General features: G+C 31.3%; 2 protein-coding genes across 2 annotated transcripts; both read right to left on the bottom strand.

The window, feature by feature from the left end:
• Positions 1 to 8,362: 8,362 nt before the first annotated feature.
• On the bottom strand, positions 8,363 to 9,367 carry LOC145665315 (uncharacterized). The gene has a single exon (XM_081732610.1). The coding sequence runs from the start codon at positions 9,365 to 9,367 to the stop codon at positions 8,363 to 8,365; it is 1,005 nt and encodes a 334-aa protein (XP_081588736.1).
• Positions 9,368 to 9,614: 247 nt separating this feature from the next.
• LOC145665314 (uncharacterized) lies at positions 9,615 to 10,418 on the bottom strand. The gene has a single exon (XM_081732609.1). The coding sequence runs from the start codon at positions 10,416 to 10,418 to the stop codon at positions 9,615 to 9,617; it is 804 nt and encodes a 267-aa protein (XP_081588735.1).
• Between the last annotated feature and the right edge of the window lie 8,749 nt (positions 10,419 to 19,167).

The raw sequence follows: 19,167 nt of genomic DNA, 5'->3' as shown, positions 1-19,167 counted from the left end.
TCATCACGCCACCACTTTTGTATGCTGCCAGATCTTCCTGAATATCTCACCATTATTTTATATTTCCGTAATGTAACTATAATCGTTGGTACAGTTTATATCAAACCTGTAAACCTGCTACCTACTGTAATCGTGCAACACATTTCCGATAATTATAAGAAATTCATAATTATAGCCAAGTTCAACATGCACAGCAAATCAGAAAGAGACAAATCTACCTTTCAAACCTTTGTCATAACTTACATACCTGGTATCAATCAAAGTCTTTCAAACCCCCTAGGCCTGTATCACAAAGCATATCTGATATTGTCATTACTTCGCTAATCACATTTCACAAATCCAAATTAATGTTCTCGATCCAATAGGAAGTGAGCCTCTTCCGATCAAATTACAACTTAGTACTCATCATACGACTCAATCTACAGAATTTCAAAGAACTAGCATCCGTTAACAAATTCAACTGTAAACAATACAAAACACCTTTATCAGCAGCAGTAGACCCATTACAACCGTACATCAATGGACGCACTATATCATGACATTCATACCAATACATCTTCAATCCAAGAAGCTAATACACTTTACATACCAGTAACTACATCAACGCCTTATCGACCAACATTTCCAATAAAATTTCTCACATTTATCACTCGCTCTCGACAATTTTAGCCTAACTATCAACGTACAAAAAAAATCCAAAATCACTCCATCATCACCAACAACTTTAAAGAATGGTCAAAAATTACATCTGTGGTTACAAGCTACGGTGTTGAATTAAAATCTATAATACTCTCTAACGTCACTCGTCCTAACAAGTATTGAAAACATTTCAATGCTCTTTGCGAAAAAACATAGTAAAACAGCATATCAACTATCAAATGACGCCTTACCTATATAGAGAGACTACTCCAAAGTTGATGCTTTTGTTGATTTCCTTCAAGACATCTTCACACCACTCACTCGCAAATATTTCTATAGACATCCAGCCGACACAATCAATCCATCTTTACACCCTCATATCCTTCATACTCTTCGTCAAAATGAACCTCTAATAATAAACAAATTGGTCGTTATCATTTTATCATTTTCATTCAAATATCATAATACAGTTAAAACATTTGTCACTATACTAAAGAAATAAAATCAACAAACGTAACATAAAACATATCTTGCAAAAAAATAAAGGGATCATTATAATGAAAACAATTCTATGCAATTGTTAAAGTCAATATAGTGTCAAACTGTCACCTAAGATGAACAAGCGCTTTTAGTTACTAATAATTAAATTATTCTTTGTATGTGCTGAAACTATGAACAAATCCCACAATGTGATGATCCCCTAATTATAACATTTATAAATGGACATAACATTCATCTATTCATAAACATTGTCTTGGGAGGATTTCAAACCTTCAAAGCACTTAATACTGTAAGTGTCATAATTTATAATACAATTAAATTATCATGTAATTCATCAGTAGTGAAAATAGTATATAGTTTTTGTCTGTAATCAATCTGAAATAAAAATATTTAATGTCACTATTAAACAAAAATACATAAAGAGTCTTCATAAGTAAAAATTGCTATTTTCTTATCCATCGTATTCTCCTGATTTATCTCCACATCATAATGTCAGGTCTCATCGTTTTAGTTTTTATCAATTACTTGTAAATATTTCTTATGATTCTTTAAACTTCATGTATTTGAAAAATTTCTGTTCAATAAGGATACAGTGATCTTCAGTACAAGAAAATTATTCCATATTCATAGAAAGTTATCCTTAATGTTATGCTTACCGATATACAAATATAAAATTCACAGTGTGTTTGTTCAACTCTTCATCATCAACTCGTAAATCAAACCAGTACTTATTCAATATGTAGGCTATAAATATATAATTTCAATTTAACTGTGTTTATACAATTATATTTATCTTATCAAATTTCTTTAACAAAAGAAACTGTCTACAATAACAAGTTAATATAAGCAGCAAAATGATTGAAATATAAAGTTATGTAAAAGAAAATATAATGCATATCCATTAGTATTTATTAATTGAATGAATAAATATTCAAAATAATTAGTCTTTAGTATAACAGCAAAACGTCCTAGTCTGTCATTCAAAATCTAATAATTTAAATACAAAGTAGTACATGGTAATGTCGTATACTGAGTCGTATTTAGCGTCAATATACCTTGTTACTATACAATCATTTTAAAAATATTTATGGTTTAATAAATGAATATTTGAAGTAAAACAATTCAATCTGACATTCATGCAGTTAATAACTCAAATAAGTCAACAGATGTCGCTAGTTGTACTACCTTCTATCTAACAGAAGTAGTCTTGATATCATACTAATCAAATATCAATCCTTAAATGTAAACCTAATATATCTTATAATGAAAAGAAAACAAATCAAACTAGCATTCAAACTGGCAAATAAGTTAATAGATGTCGCTAGTTGTATTTCCCTCTATCTAACATATATAGATTTCATTATTGTAATAATCAAAATATTCAACTTTAATGTAAAGTAAATACATCTTATGACAAAAACAAATCACGGTAACATTCGTGTATTTAATACTTCAAATAAAATAATAGCTGTCGTTAGTTGCGCTGCCTCATATCTAAATAAGTGACTAATACCAAAAACAAAAGTGTCTCCATAAATGTTAACCAAATATATCTTATTATAAAAGCAAAACATATCCATCTGTCAATTATATTTAAATAGCTTTAAACAAAACAATAGTTGTCACTATTTGTGGTGGCCTGGCTATCTATTAAGTAAATGTCGATAGTACACTCTTCAGTTAGCATTACATGTAATTGCTATGCATTTATGTTATAAAGTACTATGTGGCAATCTGTCAATTATGTGCTTAGTAGTTCAAGAGGATAATACTTGTCATTTAGCTGTGGCGATTTGTATCTAAAATAAAGATATAAATAACTATATTCCAGGAATCATCTGTCAATCTTAATATTCTAAATCAATTAATTCTTATTATTAAAGCAATACATATCAATATATCTCTCAAATCATAATAATTCATAATCATAGTATTTCTTAGTAAAAACTACAATTCCAAGGATATAATAAGTCTCTACTGTTCATTTTCACTGATATCAACTCAAAAACATTCTGCAATGGATCATAATATTGGTCATAGTTAAAACTGTTACTTTAGTTGATTCCAGTTAAACAAATCTAAATAACAATAATAAATATACCATTTATAGATAATTAAAAGAGTCGTTATCATCAATATTTATAAATAATGTACTTCTATCTGCTAATTGCAATACTAATAAATTAAAGTTATATAAATAGAGTATCTCCAATCCAGTATAATAGCTGTCACTATTGTACAAATCAATTGTCCTTGCTTTTAAAACATAATAACCATCTACTTCTTAAAAGACTAGTAATTTCAAACCTACAAAGTGTAGTGTGAACTTGTGTTCCTAGTAAACCGTAGTTAGTATTAGTTATCAATAGTTCATACTTAATATTGTGTCATATTTCAATATAAAATAAATTCTAATCTTACTGTAATATCTACAAATAGTCATAAAAAACTAATTTATCCTAAAATGTATGCAATATGTGAACAGTAAAGTATTAAATTAGTGGTGGTACCATAACACATAATTAAAGTTCTAATCAGTATAATAAGTAAATATTAATTATCGCCAAATTCAAGCATAGTTCTTTGTCTTCAATCTTATTTCAAATATAGTTACCAATTCTGATAAATAGTTTCTAATATGGCCTAATGTAATATAACAAACTAATTTGTAGTTATTTCTGGTAATGTCACATAAATATAATACAGTAAACAAGTTTCAAGTTTGAATAGTGTAATTATAATTCAACAAATTTAAATCAACATCCATAAATAAACCAAATAACATCAAACAAACTTCTATCTTGCAATCTGAAATTCCAAAATCTTAATGGACACAAGTTTCCGTGAATTCTTTTCTAAAAACAATTAACCCATATATCTAATATCCAAACAATAAAGTATCAATCATTTTCATCATCATACAGTAATAGCGTGTAGTTAATCTGTATCTCTATACAAAACTAATCTCGTAAAGAACCTAGTTCAGCAAAATATAAAGTGTAATCAATCAATCAAATCTTCATATGTTGGTTCTGTAGGGTATCACAATATAAGTTATGTCAAATTCTAATATTATCGTGCATTGTAAATTTAAATATATCTACACTACACTATACTAAATATCAATGTGCCATATATGCATCACATGACAATTTGTGAATCTTTGATTCCCCACTTCAATTAAACCTGTCAAATACTCTGTCAATAACAATATATTCTAGTCTTAGATATAATCAAATTCACATATACTCCATAGAAAATATTTTTAGGAAGCTCCTTCGTGACTAAGTGGTAAGCGTACGCGCCTTTGGCGTGGGAAACCCGGGTTCAATTCCCGGCAGTAGCTCATGTGGTTCGAATTCCACGTTAATCAGTAGGTCCACGTCTCATATAGCCTCGCTGCTAAACGGGACGTGAAACTCAAAGTCAACTCAACTCAATATTTTTAGGGTAAACAATCAAAACACTTAACATAAAATTTCAATAAAAAAACAATTTTTACCTATAATAATTCTGTCAGTAATTTAAATGTACATAAATTGAGTCAAATAAAACCATATACATTAAAATATTGTTGTGCAGCATAGAAAATAAATAACCATCTACTACATCCAAGTGTTAACCAAAAGGCTTGTGAATCAAGCCCACTTGTAAGTACAAAATTAAATATCCATAGTATATTTCCTTCAAAGTATAATAATACAGTCCTCAGCAAGCTTAAACTAAAAAAAAAAAAACTCCCTATAAAAGGCATCAACTATAATCTTCGCCTAAATCAATAGTCCCAGTACTGTATTCATTGTAAGTCCACATAATATATAAATAGTTCTGCAACACTATCTATCACATAAAGTAAATAACTTTTACCCCTCAACAATTTCCCATTAAATTCGCTTCAAACAATGGGATACCCTCTATTCTTACTTATAGTGAACACACTTCGTAGTTAGTATCGTCAGTACTCTTGGTTCAATTCTGGACCCTGTATGTTTGTAATGGACAAACATCATACATATAAAATTTTCTCATGGTTCTACCGTTTCCTCCTACATTCTCATTCCATCGTTTCATTCATCTTAAAAGGGAAAGTCACCACAATGTGTTCTAATACAAGTTCTCTTAACATGCATAATCGTATGACGATAAACTTAAAATTATTTAGTGTTTGATTGTAACCTCTGGAGCGTAAAATGTTTAGTTCAATTTCTGATAATACTATCAAATTCAAATATTTCTGTAATCATATCTTCATTCAGTAAACAAATATGCATTTCACCTACAAAAACAATAACTATCATGCTATAAACGTATATACCATTCAAACGCTGCAACAGGATTTCTAAGTAAATTCAACTATAAAGTTTCCCATTATAAAGAAAAAAATCTAATCTCAAAGCATAATTCAAATAACTCCAATGTAAATCAAACCGCTAATATTAATTTCATGCAAACAAAACAGCTTAAAACCATTGCAAGTTCTAGTAAAATTATTGACATACGTAGTAAGTATAGTTTAATTAGTAAATTCACGCTTGTCTTAACAATCCATAATCTCACCATTATTTTGAATACAAGCTGTATTAAATTAGTAATAAAATTATTAAATTCGGGTCTTATATCTTGAATGTCTATGCATTAATATTGTAAATAAAAATGCAGCACCCTAAATAAAAAATAAGTATCTAACAAAACAAAAAATGGTTATCCTTAAAATCCACCCTCCAAAATATCTAAAATACAATTTCAGTTTCAACCTATGTATGAAATGTCTATTCTTATGCATATGTAATATAAATCTAAACAGCACAAAATTAGCCTGGTAAACAAGACTTCTACGCATTTTCAAATTGTTTGTTCAATCTTACGGAATACATAAGTGGTAGGATATACAAACTAAACATTAAAATCTGAATATCACAATCCAAAAGTAAACTAAAATCATATGGCCTCCGCAATTAGTAACAAAATAATAACTGTATTACACATATCAAATAATTATAACGTGCAATTTCATATTTAAATAATAGGGGCATACAATAAAACAATCGTATCTACATGTTATTTCTATATCCAATTTCATATACTAAAACGTAATCCCATGCTTATAATAATTTCCTGCAACATACAAAACTAACTTTCTTCCAGTCATATATATCCTAACATAACGGAATATTAATTCAGAACCCAAGTGACAATTCTATTTACGTAAGATAATACTTATTTTCATACTTCAAATAATAATAATAACAATAATAATAATAATAATAATAATAATAATAATAATAATAATAAATAGTAATAGCCAAAAAAAATCCAATTAAAACTGTATTATCAATCCAAATGTGTAAAAGAACATAGTTCTAACTTGCAAGGTACAACAAATATCCTACAATCAAATGCTATACCTGCAATCAGTGTCATATAAGCCATGCTTCCGGAAAAAAGCAACATAAAAGTACCAACATACAACGTTAGCTTGTAAACATAGCTAGTTTCGGATAGTGTACGTGTAAGCGCCATAAAAATATCGCCACTCCAATAATGTATAGTTTCTCGTACTTTTTTAAAAATTCTTCAATACATAAGTGCACAATAATTATGTTTTTCATAAAATTACAATATCAAATATATATATTCAGCCAATTAATTATTATTTTATTAAATTCAAAAATAGCCTGAATCAAATAGTCAACCGAGGTTATAAATATACCTAAAACCGAAAATACAATGGCGGTATCGCAATATTTGTTTGCTTTCGGTTCGCGCAACAAGTTCTTCTACGTCATAAGGAAAATGGTCAACATCAATGAACCACCAACCGCAACCAGGAAATAAACAGCAAAATAGCGGGCGTGTCATCAAAGGTAAGTAAACTTTCTCTTCTTACTTAAGTTAAAATATTGGATAAATATACAAAGTGTGCCAATATCTATAAATGGAAAATACCATTAGCGTCCACGGCTACCAAGCGGCAAATATACAAAGAGGGCGTGCTAAAAACTCGCAACAGTAATGGCGCCAGCGGAAAGCTAACGTTCAATACAGTGCGGCAGTCGGTAATATACAAAGTAAATGGGCGGAAAAAGTATAAAGGGAAGTCAAAACATAACCAGACAGTAATGGCGCCAGCGGCACCATCTGCCACGCGTTATCAATCCAAAATAATTGCAGTCATTACTTCAATAATACATTAAACCCGTTCGTAATTAAATACCACTATAAGGTAATAACGGTACGTATATCATCATACGCGATTACATTAATTCTACGCAATCATCTTTAATTGAATAAATTAATAGCTGTTTGATTAAAGGGATAATCAATTTGATAAGAAATTAATTAAAGGGTTAATTAAATTGATATCAAAATTTAATTAAATTATATCTTACAATGTTGCATGATTTACACTATAAATATACAAAATATAGGGAATTTCAACCCTTTAGGGCATAATTTGGCAACACCGCGGCGCTAGAAAGCCCGTAATACAGCGTAAAAGGCCACAATTAAAATAATATCGCCTCAGGGCGGTCACGATAGGACATATAGCTACTCCACAGCAGTCTAGAAACTTTGAGGTTGGGTTTCTCCTAGTGTTCCAGGCAAGCAAGAGGAAGGGAGACCAATCGAAGACTGGTGCCTATCCGCTGTATGCTCTCTAATGTATAGGCGCTCTAGGTGGCGTTGGCGATTCTGCTCCCATGTCGTCATGGGACTTATAGGTTTTGCTGGTGGTCCGCCACCCCCTTCTTGTAGTAATCCCACGTAAGGTGTACTACTCCTAACATATATACATGTGGTTGATGGTTACAAACAGAAGCGCGTGCTATTGTTTACATGCAGTAGCACGCAGTAGCGTAGCCAGGATGTGTGTTTGGGGAGGGCAAGGGCTATTGCCTCCCCATAGTGCCTATAGTTTGCTATTAGAAGGTAAAGGTTTTTCATAGGTAAGTATTTTATCTCAAGTGGATATTCAGACTCTTAAGCTTGTTTTATCCAATGCATTAATGCATTTGACAACTCCTTTGTAGTTAATGGTCCACTACATCTTAACCCCTGTTTACTTTTACTATTCCTAATGAATCTTTTACACCAAGCAGTAACACGAACTAACCTAAATGATGATGAAAATTTATCTACTATTGTACTATTTATCTTAATGTGCATGTTAGTAATTGAAGACTTTTGCTCACATTGAACAGAATCTAGATTTTTGTAATTATTATTTACAATAGGTAACTCTGATTCCTACAACCAGTTTGGCCCATTCTACCATATCGAATAAGACTAATTGTAACGGATTCAAACCACGAGAACTACAATCAGCTGGGTTGTCTTTGCTCGATGTGTGTGCCCATTTAATGAAAATTGATTGTTGTATCTCAGATACAAGGTTAGCCACAAATGTTTTCCATTTACTAGAACATGAAGAAAACCATGCTAACACAATAGTAGAATCTGTGTAACAGATAACCTGTTCAAACTTGATTAATATTGCCTTAATGACCGTATTAACTAATCTACATAACAATACTGCAGCGCACAATTCTAACCTAGGTATTGATATTTGCTTTATAGGGGCAACTTTGGTCTTTGCAGCAATCAGGTATACTTGCACATTTCCAGATGTATCTATACAACGTACATATACTACTGCAGCATACGCCTTTTTACCAGCATCTGAGAACCCAATTAGATCATATTTCACAATATTTTCAGAAGAAATACACCTTTTGATATTAATCTGTCTCAACAATGGCAATTGTTGACAATATATTTCCCATGAGCGAACAATATTATTTGGAAGTACGTTACCCCACTTGTTTTTTAATTTCCATAATGATTGTAGCAACAATTTTGCAACAATGGATACTGGAGATAACCAATCAAGCGGACCATACAATTTTGCAGTCTCAGATAGTAACCTTCGTTTTTTCATGACTGACTTATGAGTGGGAACAACAATAGAAAATGAAAATGAATCACTTGATGGATTCCACTGTATACCTAAAGCTTTTAAATTCCCATCTTCATTAAAACAAATTAACGATTGAGTTTCTCTTAACTGAGAAGGTATACTATTTAGCACATGCATGTCGTTAGTAGACCCTTTTCTTAATTCGAAACCAGCTTTGTGTAATAATGCTCTTAATTCGGAGTACAGTAATATTGCCTCACTACTATCAGCTGCACCTGAAACTAAATTATCAACAAAGAAATCATGCATAACTAATTCTGCGGCTATGGAATAACAATGACCTTCATCTATAGCTAACTGTTGCAAACATTTTACAGCCAGATATGGAGCCGAACTGGTTTTAAAGTAACAGTTAACAATCTAAGATCACTAATAGGTTGGTCAACTGTTTCTCTCCACACTATTTTCTGGTAATCAGAATCAGTTTAATCTACCTTAACTTGTCTGTACATTTTTGCTATATCAGCACACAATGCAATTGATTGAGTTCTGAACCTTAATATAAATAGGATATATCATCTTGTAATTTTGGATCTACCATTACGTTGTCATTGAGAGATACTTCACTGCTAGTTTTAGCACTACCATCAAATACAACCCGCAATTTAGTGGTAGAACTACTTTCATTTAGGACACAATGATGAGGCAGATAATAAGATTCAGATCCAAGCTTATCAAGTTCTACATCAGGAATGTTTTCCATATGACCTAAGTCTAAGTACTCTTTCATGAAATCACAATATTGTTTACATAAATCAGGGTCTTTTTGTAACTTACGTTCCATTCGGCATAATCGTTTTACTGCTGTGTCCTGTGATACACCTAGAGGCTCAACATTTTCTTTAAAAGGCAATTTTACAATATATTTACCATCAAAATCACGTTTGTAAGTTTCAGCAAAATACTGCTCACACTTTTGCTCTTCAACGGATAAATGTTGTACAGTTGGCAACTCCTCTACTTCCCAGAATCTTTGTAATGTTTTATTGAGATCAACAGAAACAAAATATGATTGAACACTTGATGTGTTATTCGTTAAGTTAATCTGATCACACAATACCCAACCTAACACCGTTTCAATGGCAGACGGAGCTCCATTCGTACCTACGTATCTCCCACTGAACAACAATAACGGGAAAACATCAGCACCTAACAACACATCCATAGGCTCGCTTTTATTAAACTGTGGATCTGCTAAGTTTACTTGTTTCACAATTTCCCAATTACCTATATTTTGAATAGTTACTCTGGGTAAGTTACTTGTGATTCTTGGGACTTGCTTTAGTATGAATATTATCATTACTTTACAATAATTGAAAACACAAATCAACTATTGCATGAGAATTTCCAACATTAAAACCAATAACACCTGATATGCTCATGTTTATTTACTCTGTTTATGCGTAATTTCTGGACGCAGCCTTCAGTTACAAACGACAATTCACTGCCACAATCGATAAGAGCACGAAACTATAAACTTATTTGCATTATCTTTGATATTTATGACAGCGGTTGGCAACAACACTTGAGGAATTAGTTTTTGATTTGTTGAATGCGAACAATTTACATGATCTACTTTATCCTTGCTTTCAAAATGCAATAAAGTATGATGCTTTTTGTTGCAAGTGTGGCAACCCTGCTTCACATTACACTTATTTACGGAACAATTTAAGGTCAAACAATTGAAACAAAGCGAATTCTTTTTCACAAAACTGTGTCTATCATTCACTGACATATTTATGAACTCTTGACACTTATATAGCTTGTGGTTATTTTTACACATGGTACACGACGCAATTGGACTTGAAATGAAAATGAAATATTTGAGTTTTACGTCCCACGGTTATGCCGGTTAGGCTAAAGGAGACGGTGATTATGAGAAATGAATGAAATGGTGGAATGAAGAAAGTGGGAGGAAACGGGAGAACCCCGAGAAAACCCACGCACACGGTGTTTGTCCACCACGAAGTTCACTTGGCGGGAGCAGGGTTTGAACCAGGGACCCCATGCACCAGAGGTGAACGCTCTACCACTGAGCCACCGCGGCCCCTCAATTGGACTTGAATGATGCAGTAACGTGTTGCTCTTTTTGTTTGTTTTTTAAGCAGATTTGTCCGGCGATGACCTTGCACTCACTGCAGCTAATGCTTTGGCACGTTGTAATATGAACTCTTTCAGTCGTTTTTCTTCAATGAAAGCTCCCATTGTTTTCTTGTGCTTCTCACCCACATGGTAAATTAAAATCACATCCCAATGTTCCACTGGAAGGGCCAAGGATTTAAATTCACACACACACACTGAACACTTTTGTCAACCAGTCTTAGTAACTCACCTGATGACTCATTGTTCACAGCTGGCTCAGTAATCAACTTGCTCAAAATATGATTTGCTAGCTCCCTCACATCTTCATATCTTGATTTAAGTAACTCCCATACTACTTTATAGTTATCATCAGATATTGGAATACACAGCAAGAATACAGCAAGCTCCCCTGACACAGCTGTCTTCAAATACTGCAACTTTTGAGCATTTCCTAACCGATTGTTATTATGAACAGCAGCTACAAATAAATCACTAAACGATAGCCAATCCTGCACTTTACCACAAAATGTAGGAAGTTCTAAGTCTGGCAACTTCACATCTATGCACTGTTCATTAGACGTGTTTATCTGTTCAGTATTAGGTGACTGCATATTATACAAAATTTCTAAGACAGAGTCCAACTTATTTAGCACTTCATTGCAAACTCGCTTTCACCACCTACAGAAATGAACTTTGTAATGAGCTCTGTGCAATCGCCATGTAATTGCGTAGCACGTTCAGTATACAGCTTGATACTGAAGTTAAGCTTGTCTTTATTCTCGTTCACTTTGTGTGTCAACCTTGTTACTTCACGTTTCAGGACAGTTTTCTTACCTATGAGTTATTCTATTGTTATAATTCTGCACCACTTTGACAATGCACTACAAAATGAAAATACTGCGCTACAAATTCCCAAACCAAACCCATCACTAGCACAACTGGAACACAATACTTTCGGTCGGTTAGGACCAATATAATGTTCGTGGACTGTATTATTATTTTAAACACAAAGTTCGATGCACAATATATTTATTTATTGTATTGAAAACACACAACTAAATACAATAATTGCTATGCATAAGCATCTATACACTAGTTCGTTATGCAGTCACACACGCCACTTGTCTTCTTCACCGTTATCGGTGTTACTTACAAAAAGCATCAGCTATTATAAGCCAGTATGCCACTAATGTTTATTATGAAATTGTCTGTCAAATCCATGTCTTCTTTGGCATATTTGAATGGTTATAATTTGAACCTATATTGTTTATATTGATAGTAGAAGCTTTTATTTTATTTATTTTTTTTTATCCAAATTGCCCTTGTCCAACTTTAACTTGGTTTCTTATTCCAGATATACTGATTACATTTTTCTTGATCATAATATAGCTTCATAGAAGTTAATATTTTATTTTATATAATTATTTATTCTTTTTCTTTTTTTATTTTTTAAATCTTGTGAGTATTGAGATAAATAACTGATCCTATTCCGAAATTTTTCTTCTTGAATTTTGATGTTAGTTTTAATTAATTATTATTGATTCATGAATTCTTATGATTGTAAAATTGATAATATAAGAATTTTTTTATTAGTCCTTTCATTTTCGTTTGATTTGATTTATTATTTTTTGTTATAAGTTGATACCAGTTTCTATTAAGAATTGTATAATCAGTTTTATTGAATTCTAATTGTAGGATGCCAATATAAATTTATATGAAATAGGAGTATTTTCATGAGTTTTGACCAGTAGTTCATATAAGTTTTTCCTTGAATTTTGATACAATTCACATTCAAGTAGTAGATGATTAACGGTTCCAATGCCTTTGTCACACCAACAGTGGTAGGTTTCCTTTTTTTAATTTGGAATAATTTGTATGGAGTTAAAGCAGTACCAAATAATAATCTATAGTATATGATAACTTCTCTTCTAGTCCATGATTGTAGAATTTGATAGAAATTTTTGTTTCTGTTATAATATATACTCCAATAAAATTTTCCTGGAATATTTGTATGTTGATTTTTATAAATTTGAAATTCGTTTTCTACAATGTTTTTTAATTCTGTATTCAGATTTTTTGGACTGATTTTTAGTGATATTCTAGTTTCTTCTGTACATGATTTCTTTGCAGCTTGGTCTATTATGTCACTGTTATTTATATTTACATGTGATCTCATGAATAAAAAACGTATTGAATAATTCTCTTTAGTCATTGAAAAATAAAGAAATTTAATATTGAGGATAATCCATGAAACTTTATTATTCCAGTGAGTATTACCTAGAGCATTGAGTACACTTTAAGAATCTGTGAATATGATTGCCTTATATATTTGATTTTTTAAATGTATAATAGTGCTTGTCTTATGGCGAATGTCTCTCCACCAAAGATGGTCAGGTATTTTGGAAGTTGAAGTTTTTGAATAATTTCTCTTTCTTCTACGTAAATAGCTGCTCCTACATTAGTATTGTCAAATTTTGAAGCATCTGTATATATTACAGTATGTTCGTGACCATATTTATCTATATAGTATTGCCAAATATTTTGATAAATATTATTTTGTATGCCCACATTTTTAAAATTAATGTATGGCGTAATCATCGGTTTGACTTGTACCAAATTTATTGAATATCTCCATGCATAACATTGGATTGGTATTATGTTATGAAATATTTGATCATATTTTTGTAATTTAATATATGCAATTAAAATCCAAGGTTTATTATTAGTTTATCTTAGTATCATATTTATTTTTTGTAAATTTGCGATGAGAGGTGATCTTGGTTTGCTGAAGCTTTTTATAATAAATTTATCCGATGTCTTGGAAGTTTCTATTGGAAAGGCAGTGCATTCGCTAATTTGGGCAATGTGAGGGTTGAGAAAATATGATTTTTGCTATATTATATAAAATTTGGTTCACTTTGTTATTTATTTTATTGTTGTTGTGGAGAAAAACACTCCCATATAAAAGTTTTGCTTGGCTAGTTTGTTTCAGTATTGTAATTAATGTTATTGGTTTAATCCCCCATTTTTTCGCTGAAAGGCATCTAAATAATTGAGATTGTTTTTCTATGTTTCTTGTTAAATGTAAAATATGTTGTTTCCAGTTTAGTTTTCTGTCTAAATATATGCCTAATTATTTGATATAAGATTCTGACTTTAATTTTACATTATTATATGATATTTCCGTTTGTAAATTATTTCTTCTTCTAGTAAAAATGATAAATTTGGTTTTACTCCAGTTGAGATCAAAACCATTGTTTTCCATCTATGAGATCAAATATTTGATGTTGAATTCTAATGTATTTATTCCATTATCTATTGAAGAATTAGGAGTATACAAAATTACTCATCATCAGCAAATGATAGTATTTTACTATTCTTCCAATTATATTTAATTAAATCAAGTACATATATTTTGAATAACACTGGACTTAGTTTACTGCCTTGTAATAAACCTAGGGAGGTTTCTCTCGATTCCGAGTATGTATTATTAACTTTGATGAAGACTTTTCTATTAATGAGAGAATTATGAATTATACGATTTATTTTTCCTTGAATTTTCAGTTTTGCCATTTTTTAGTATAAGTATGTCCAAAATGACATTGTCATACGCTCCTCTTATATCAAATGATATTGTTAACAGTGACTTCCTGGTAATGAACGCTTTATAAATATCTGATGTAATTAAGGCTAATGCATCATATGTTGAATGATTCTTTCTAAAACCAGTTATATTATACGGAAAAATTTGATAACATTCCAAAAACCAATTCAATCTATTTAAAACTAATTTTCAAAGATTTTATAAGCACATAGAAGTAGCGATACTGGTCGAAAATTATCTGAAGTATATGTAGAAGCTTGTGATTTAGGAATAGGTATAATTAATACCTTTTTCCATTCAGGTGGTATGTTACCTGTATTCCATATTTGGTTATAGAATTTTAGCAGTAATTGCTGTCCTTTTAATAGCAATGTATTGTAGTGTTTATACCCAATTCCACCAATACCAGGTGTAGTATTCCGATGGATGTTATTAAGCACTAGTTGTAATTCTTTCATGTTAAATTCTGAATTTAAATCTGAGGAATTATTGCTAAATAAAAATTCTGTTAACTTAAGACGATTGTTATTTGCTGAACATGGAGTGAGCTTTTGGTGATATAATTCTAGCCAGTATAAGTCTTGTAAGTGTAATGGTGATTCTTGTTTTGAATGATACTTTTGAAATTTTCTCCAGAATGACCAGATTTTGTGTCGAAGTACGTTTAGACATAGATTCACAAAAAGATTGCCAACAATATCTTTTATTTTGATTAATGATTTTCCTTTGCTGAGCCGTTTGTTGTTGATAATCAATAAATGTTGTTTTATTCCTATTATTTAGGAAGTTCTTATAAGCTAAATGACAAGCAATAGCATGTTTCTGACATATTTGCTTCCACCATATGGGTTTTTTCTTATTTACTATATGTCCCAAAAGTACTCACCATCGAGGTGAAAGGTCGTCAAAGGTGAAATATTTAAACACCAATAACTCCTAAACTGAGCCACATATTGAAGTAGTGTTTCCACATTTAGTAATAGGTCATCAACTGCTACATTCCCAAAAGTACTCACCATCGAGGTCAAAGGTCAAATATTTAAACCTTAATAACTTGTAAACAGAGCTACGGATAAATTTATGTGACCTATTCAGTTTTGTACCGTGCAGAAAAAGCGAAGAAGATCCAGTTTAACTAGCTCAAATTTTCTGTAGCTTTTGTACTACTCCAATAAACGTAAGAATAAATTTGGATGTTCTACTTTTTATACCAACCAGAAAAGAAAGCGAAGAATATCAATTTTAACTTGCTGAGCACTTTATACCATCTTGTCCTATTTAAATAAACAAAAGAATAAATTTGTAATAACCAGAAAAAGCGAAAAAGGACCATTTTAACTAATCCAAACAAACGAAGGAATAAATTTGAATGACATATTTCCTTTTGTACCAACGAGAGAAAGCGAAAAAGAACCATTTTAACTAGCTCAGAATTTATGTACTACTACTAATAATCGAAAGAATAAATTCGGGTGTTCTATTTTTATACCATTTTGTACTATTTAAACGAAGGGATAAATTTATACCAACTAGAAAAAAGGTGAAGGATGAATAAATTTGAGTTTCCTATTTCCTTTTATACCAAGCAGAAAAAATGTGAAGAATTAATAAATTTCGTTGGTTTCTTTACTTTTGTATTAACGAGAAAAAAGCAAAGAGGGTCCATTTTAACTAGCTTAGAATTTATGTACATATTGTATTATTCAAATCAACGGAAGAATAAATTTGTACTCAGCAGAAAAAGTGAAGAAGAGCCATCTTAACTCGCTCAGCTTTTTATACCTTTTAAAGCCATTTAAAGAAGGGTGTCCTATTTCCTTTTGTACCAACGAAAAAAGAAATGAAGAAGGACCATTTTTGACTGGCTTAAAGGAACGAAGGAATAAATTTGACGAAGAAATAAATTTGTGTGACTTATTAGTTTTTGTGCCAAACAGAACAAAGCAAAGATATAATATTTAACTAATTAATAATTTTTGTGCTGCACAAATAAACAGAAGAATAAATTTGTACTAGCCAGAAAAAGTGAAGAAAGACCATTTTAAGTAACTCAGAATTTGTATCTATTTGTACTATTTAAACAAACGATAAATTTGTGTTACCTATTCAGCTTTGTATCAAGAAGAAAAAATGAAGTTGAATCCATTGTTTGAATAAATAAGGGTGGTTTGTTTCCTTGTTAGTAATTCGAAAAAAATATATATATATGGACACTAAGTATACAAACTAAGTAATTTCAATTTTTCAAAAAAATGTTCAATTGTTATCGCCATTTCTTTCTTAATTTTAATGAAAAGTTTCTAATTTATTCCCAACATTTCTTTCACCGCTTCGATTTAATTTAATAAGCTTTTCTTTTCTTCTTTCTTTGTTTCTTTTTATCTTTTCTCTATCTGTTTTCTCAAAAGTGTTTTTTTTCTAAAATTTTGGATCTTAAACAAATGACTTGGAGTCAGTGACAGTTATGATCAACAGTATTAGTAGATGGTAACATTGTGGGGAAAGGGCATAAAACAACACAGAGGATTATTGAAATGACCATATCTTCCTCATTCTTCTGAAGTTTAATTAGCATTTTCTGCTTCACTTCTTGTTTTAAAAGATCAATGAATTAAAAAAAAAAGAACAGTATTCGCGGAAGAAGCTGTTGAATAACAACTTTAAAGTTTGGCGTAGAAAGATAATATTACATCCAATTAATGGAAAGTTCATATAGTGTGATAAACTATATATTTGTAGTCATCAGTATTCCGAAAACTAGCCAAAGTTTCGCGAGTGCTGCTGTGTGTGTGCCTATTTCTTTCTCTTCTTTCTATCCCTTACGGTCTCACTCCTTTTCTATAACACAACCATAAAATATATCACTCTGCTCCAAGATATCCTTATTTAACGGACTTTTTATCTATAGATGTTGGCCTAGCTCCAAAAGTTAAAGTTATAACTCATTGAATAGATAAAATAGGATGAACAAATGATTCAGCAGGATTGCCGGGTTATGCAATATAAATGTAAAATAAATGAAAGGCAAAATCTATTATTTGTTTGACTTGAAACAATTTTAATTTACCCCGAACTGTATAACCGTGGACAAAGATAAATAACATATTTCATATGATTTATATGAAAATATACTATTTATTTTGTCCATAACTGTAAAAGCCTATTTCTTCGAAATATCTATATGAAGTAATTACTTGAAATAAAAGTAGGATAGGAATGGCAAGAAAGAGAAGATTATGATTTGTGGTTATGGCCATCTAAGCAAAGAACTGAGAAATAAAATAGTAAAGTGCTTAATTTTAACTCGTGTATTTCCATTCTTTGAGTAAAAGTATGAACGCTACATCCAGTGTAATGAAAAACAGCTTAAATTGAATTCATTAAGAATATAGGGGAGAAGGGCAAGAAAGAATTTCTCTGACTCTGACCTGAAAGGGGAAAGTTGCCAACATAAAAAAAAAAAAAAAAAAAAAAAACTAGCGTAGTATTAGCTAGAATTGGAACAGAAAGAAATGTGAGGCAGAATTATAGTCTCATTAACCACATTAACCAAAAATATTTTTGCTTCGAATACTGAATACAAGCTAGTGTGGGAAAACCAAGATCGTTTTGCTGCGCTCATGGGGAGAGATCTGTCAGAACGTAACTCTATCAAATATGAACTGATCTGCGTTAATGATATGCTCTGGAGTCAACTCGCAGTCTGTAATGGAAAATTTATTTTGTTAGCAATATCTGCGGCGGTTGTTTGTACAGCTACGGCATCAACGTTGACTTGCTGTTGCAGTAGCTTTATGTATAATATTGCGTGTTGTGTGTGCATGTGTTGTGTTATGTTTGAAATGTTTGACCCGTGATTTGGACGTTGTGAATGATAAGGTGTTGTGTGGATCAATTTATTTTCTATTATTTTTCGACTAGATGCGTATTGTGCGGTTGTGAGTAATCAGGGGCGTCATTTAGGGAGGGCAGGAGGGGGCAATTGCCCCCCCCAAGAGTTTGAGGAATACATAAACATTAATGGATTGTTTACTAATATACTAGTACAAAATGTGAAAGTCCTATATCTGTGGTGCTCTTGCCCCCTCCAAGGGAAGTCTGAAATGATGCCCCTGTGAGTAATTCTCCTGACTCATGGCAATGTAGAGCTCATGTACCGGTACTGCATTATTAAGCCTTGCTTGTGAGGAACTTCGGTATCTGCAAGGTGTTGTAAATGTGTTTTAAATCTGTTGCAAGTCTATATATATATATATATATATATATATATATATTGCATTCTTGTGCCATAACAGTAGTGATTTTCAGACACAATGACATGTCAATCGCTAATCGAAGAAGATACAGCCGGGGGAAGCTTGAT

Source organism: Thermobia domestica, chromosome 11, assembly GCF_964235325.1.
Source record: "Thermobia domestica chromosome 11, izTheDome1.hap1.1, whole genome shotgun sequence".
Lineage (NCBI taxonomy): Eukaryota > Metazoa > Arthropoda > Insecta > Zygentoma > Lepismatidae > Thermobia > Thermobia domestica.
This window is presented reverse-complemented; position numbering and strand designations above follow the sequence as displayed.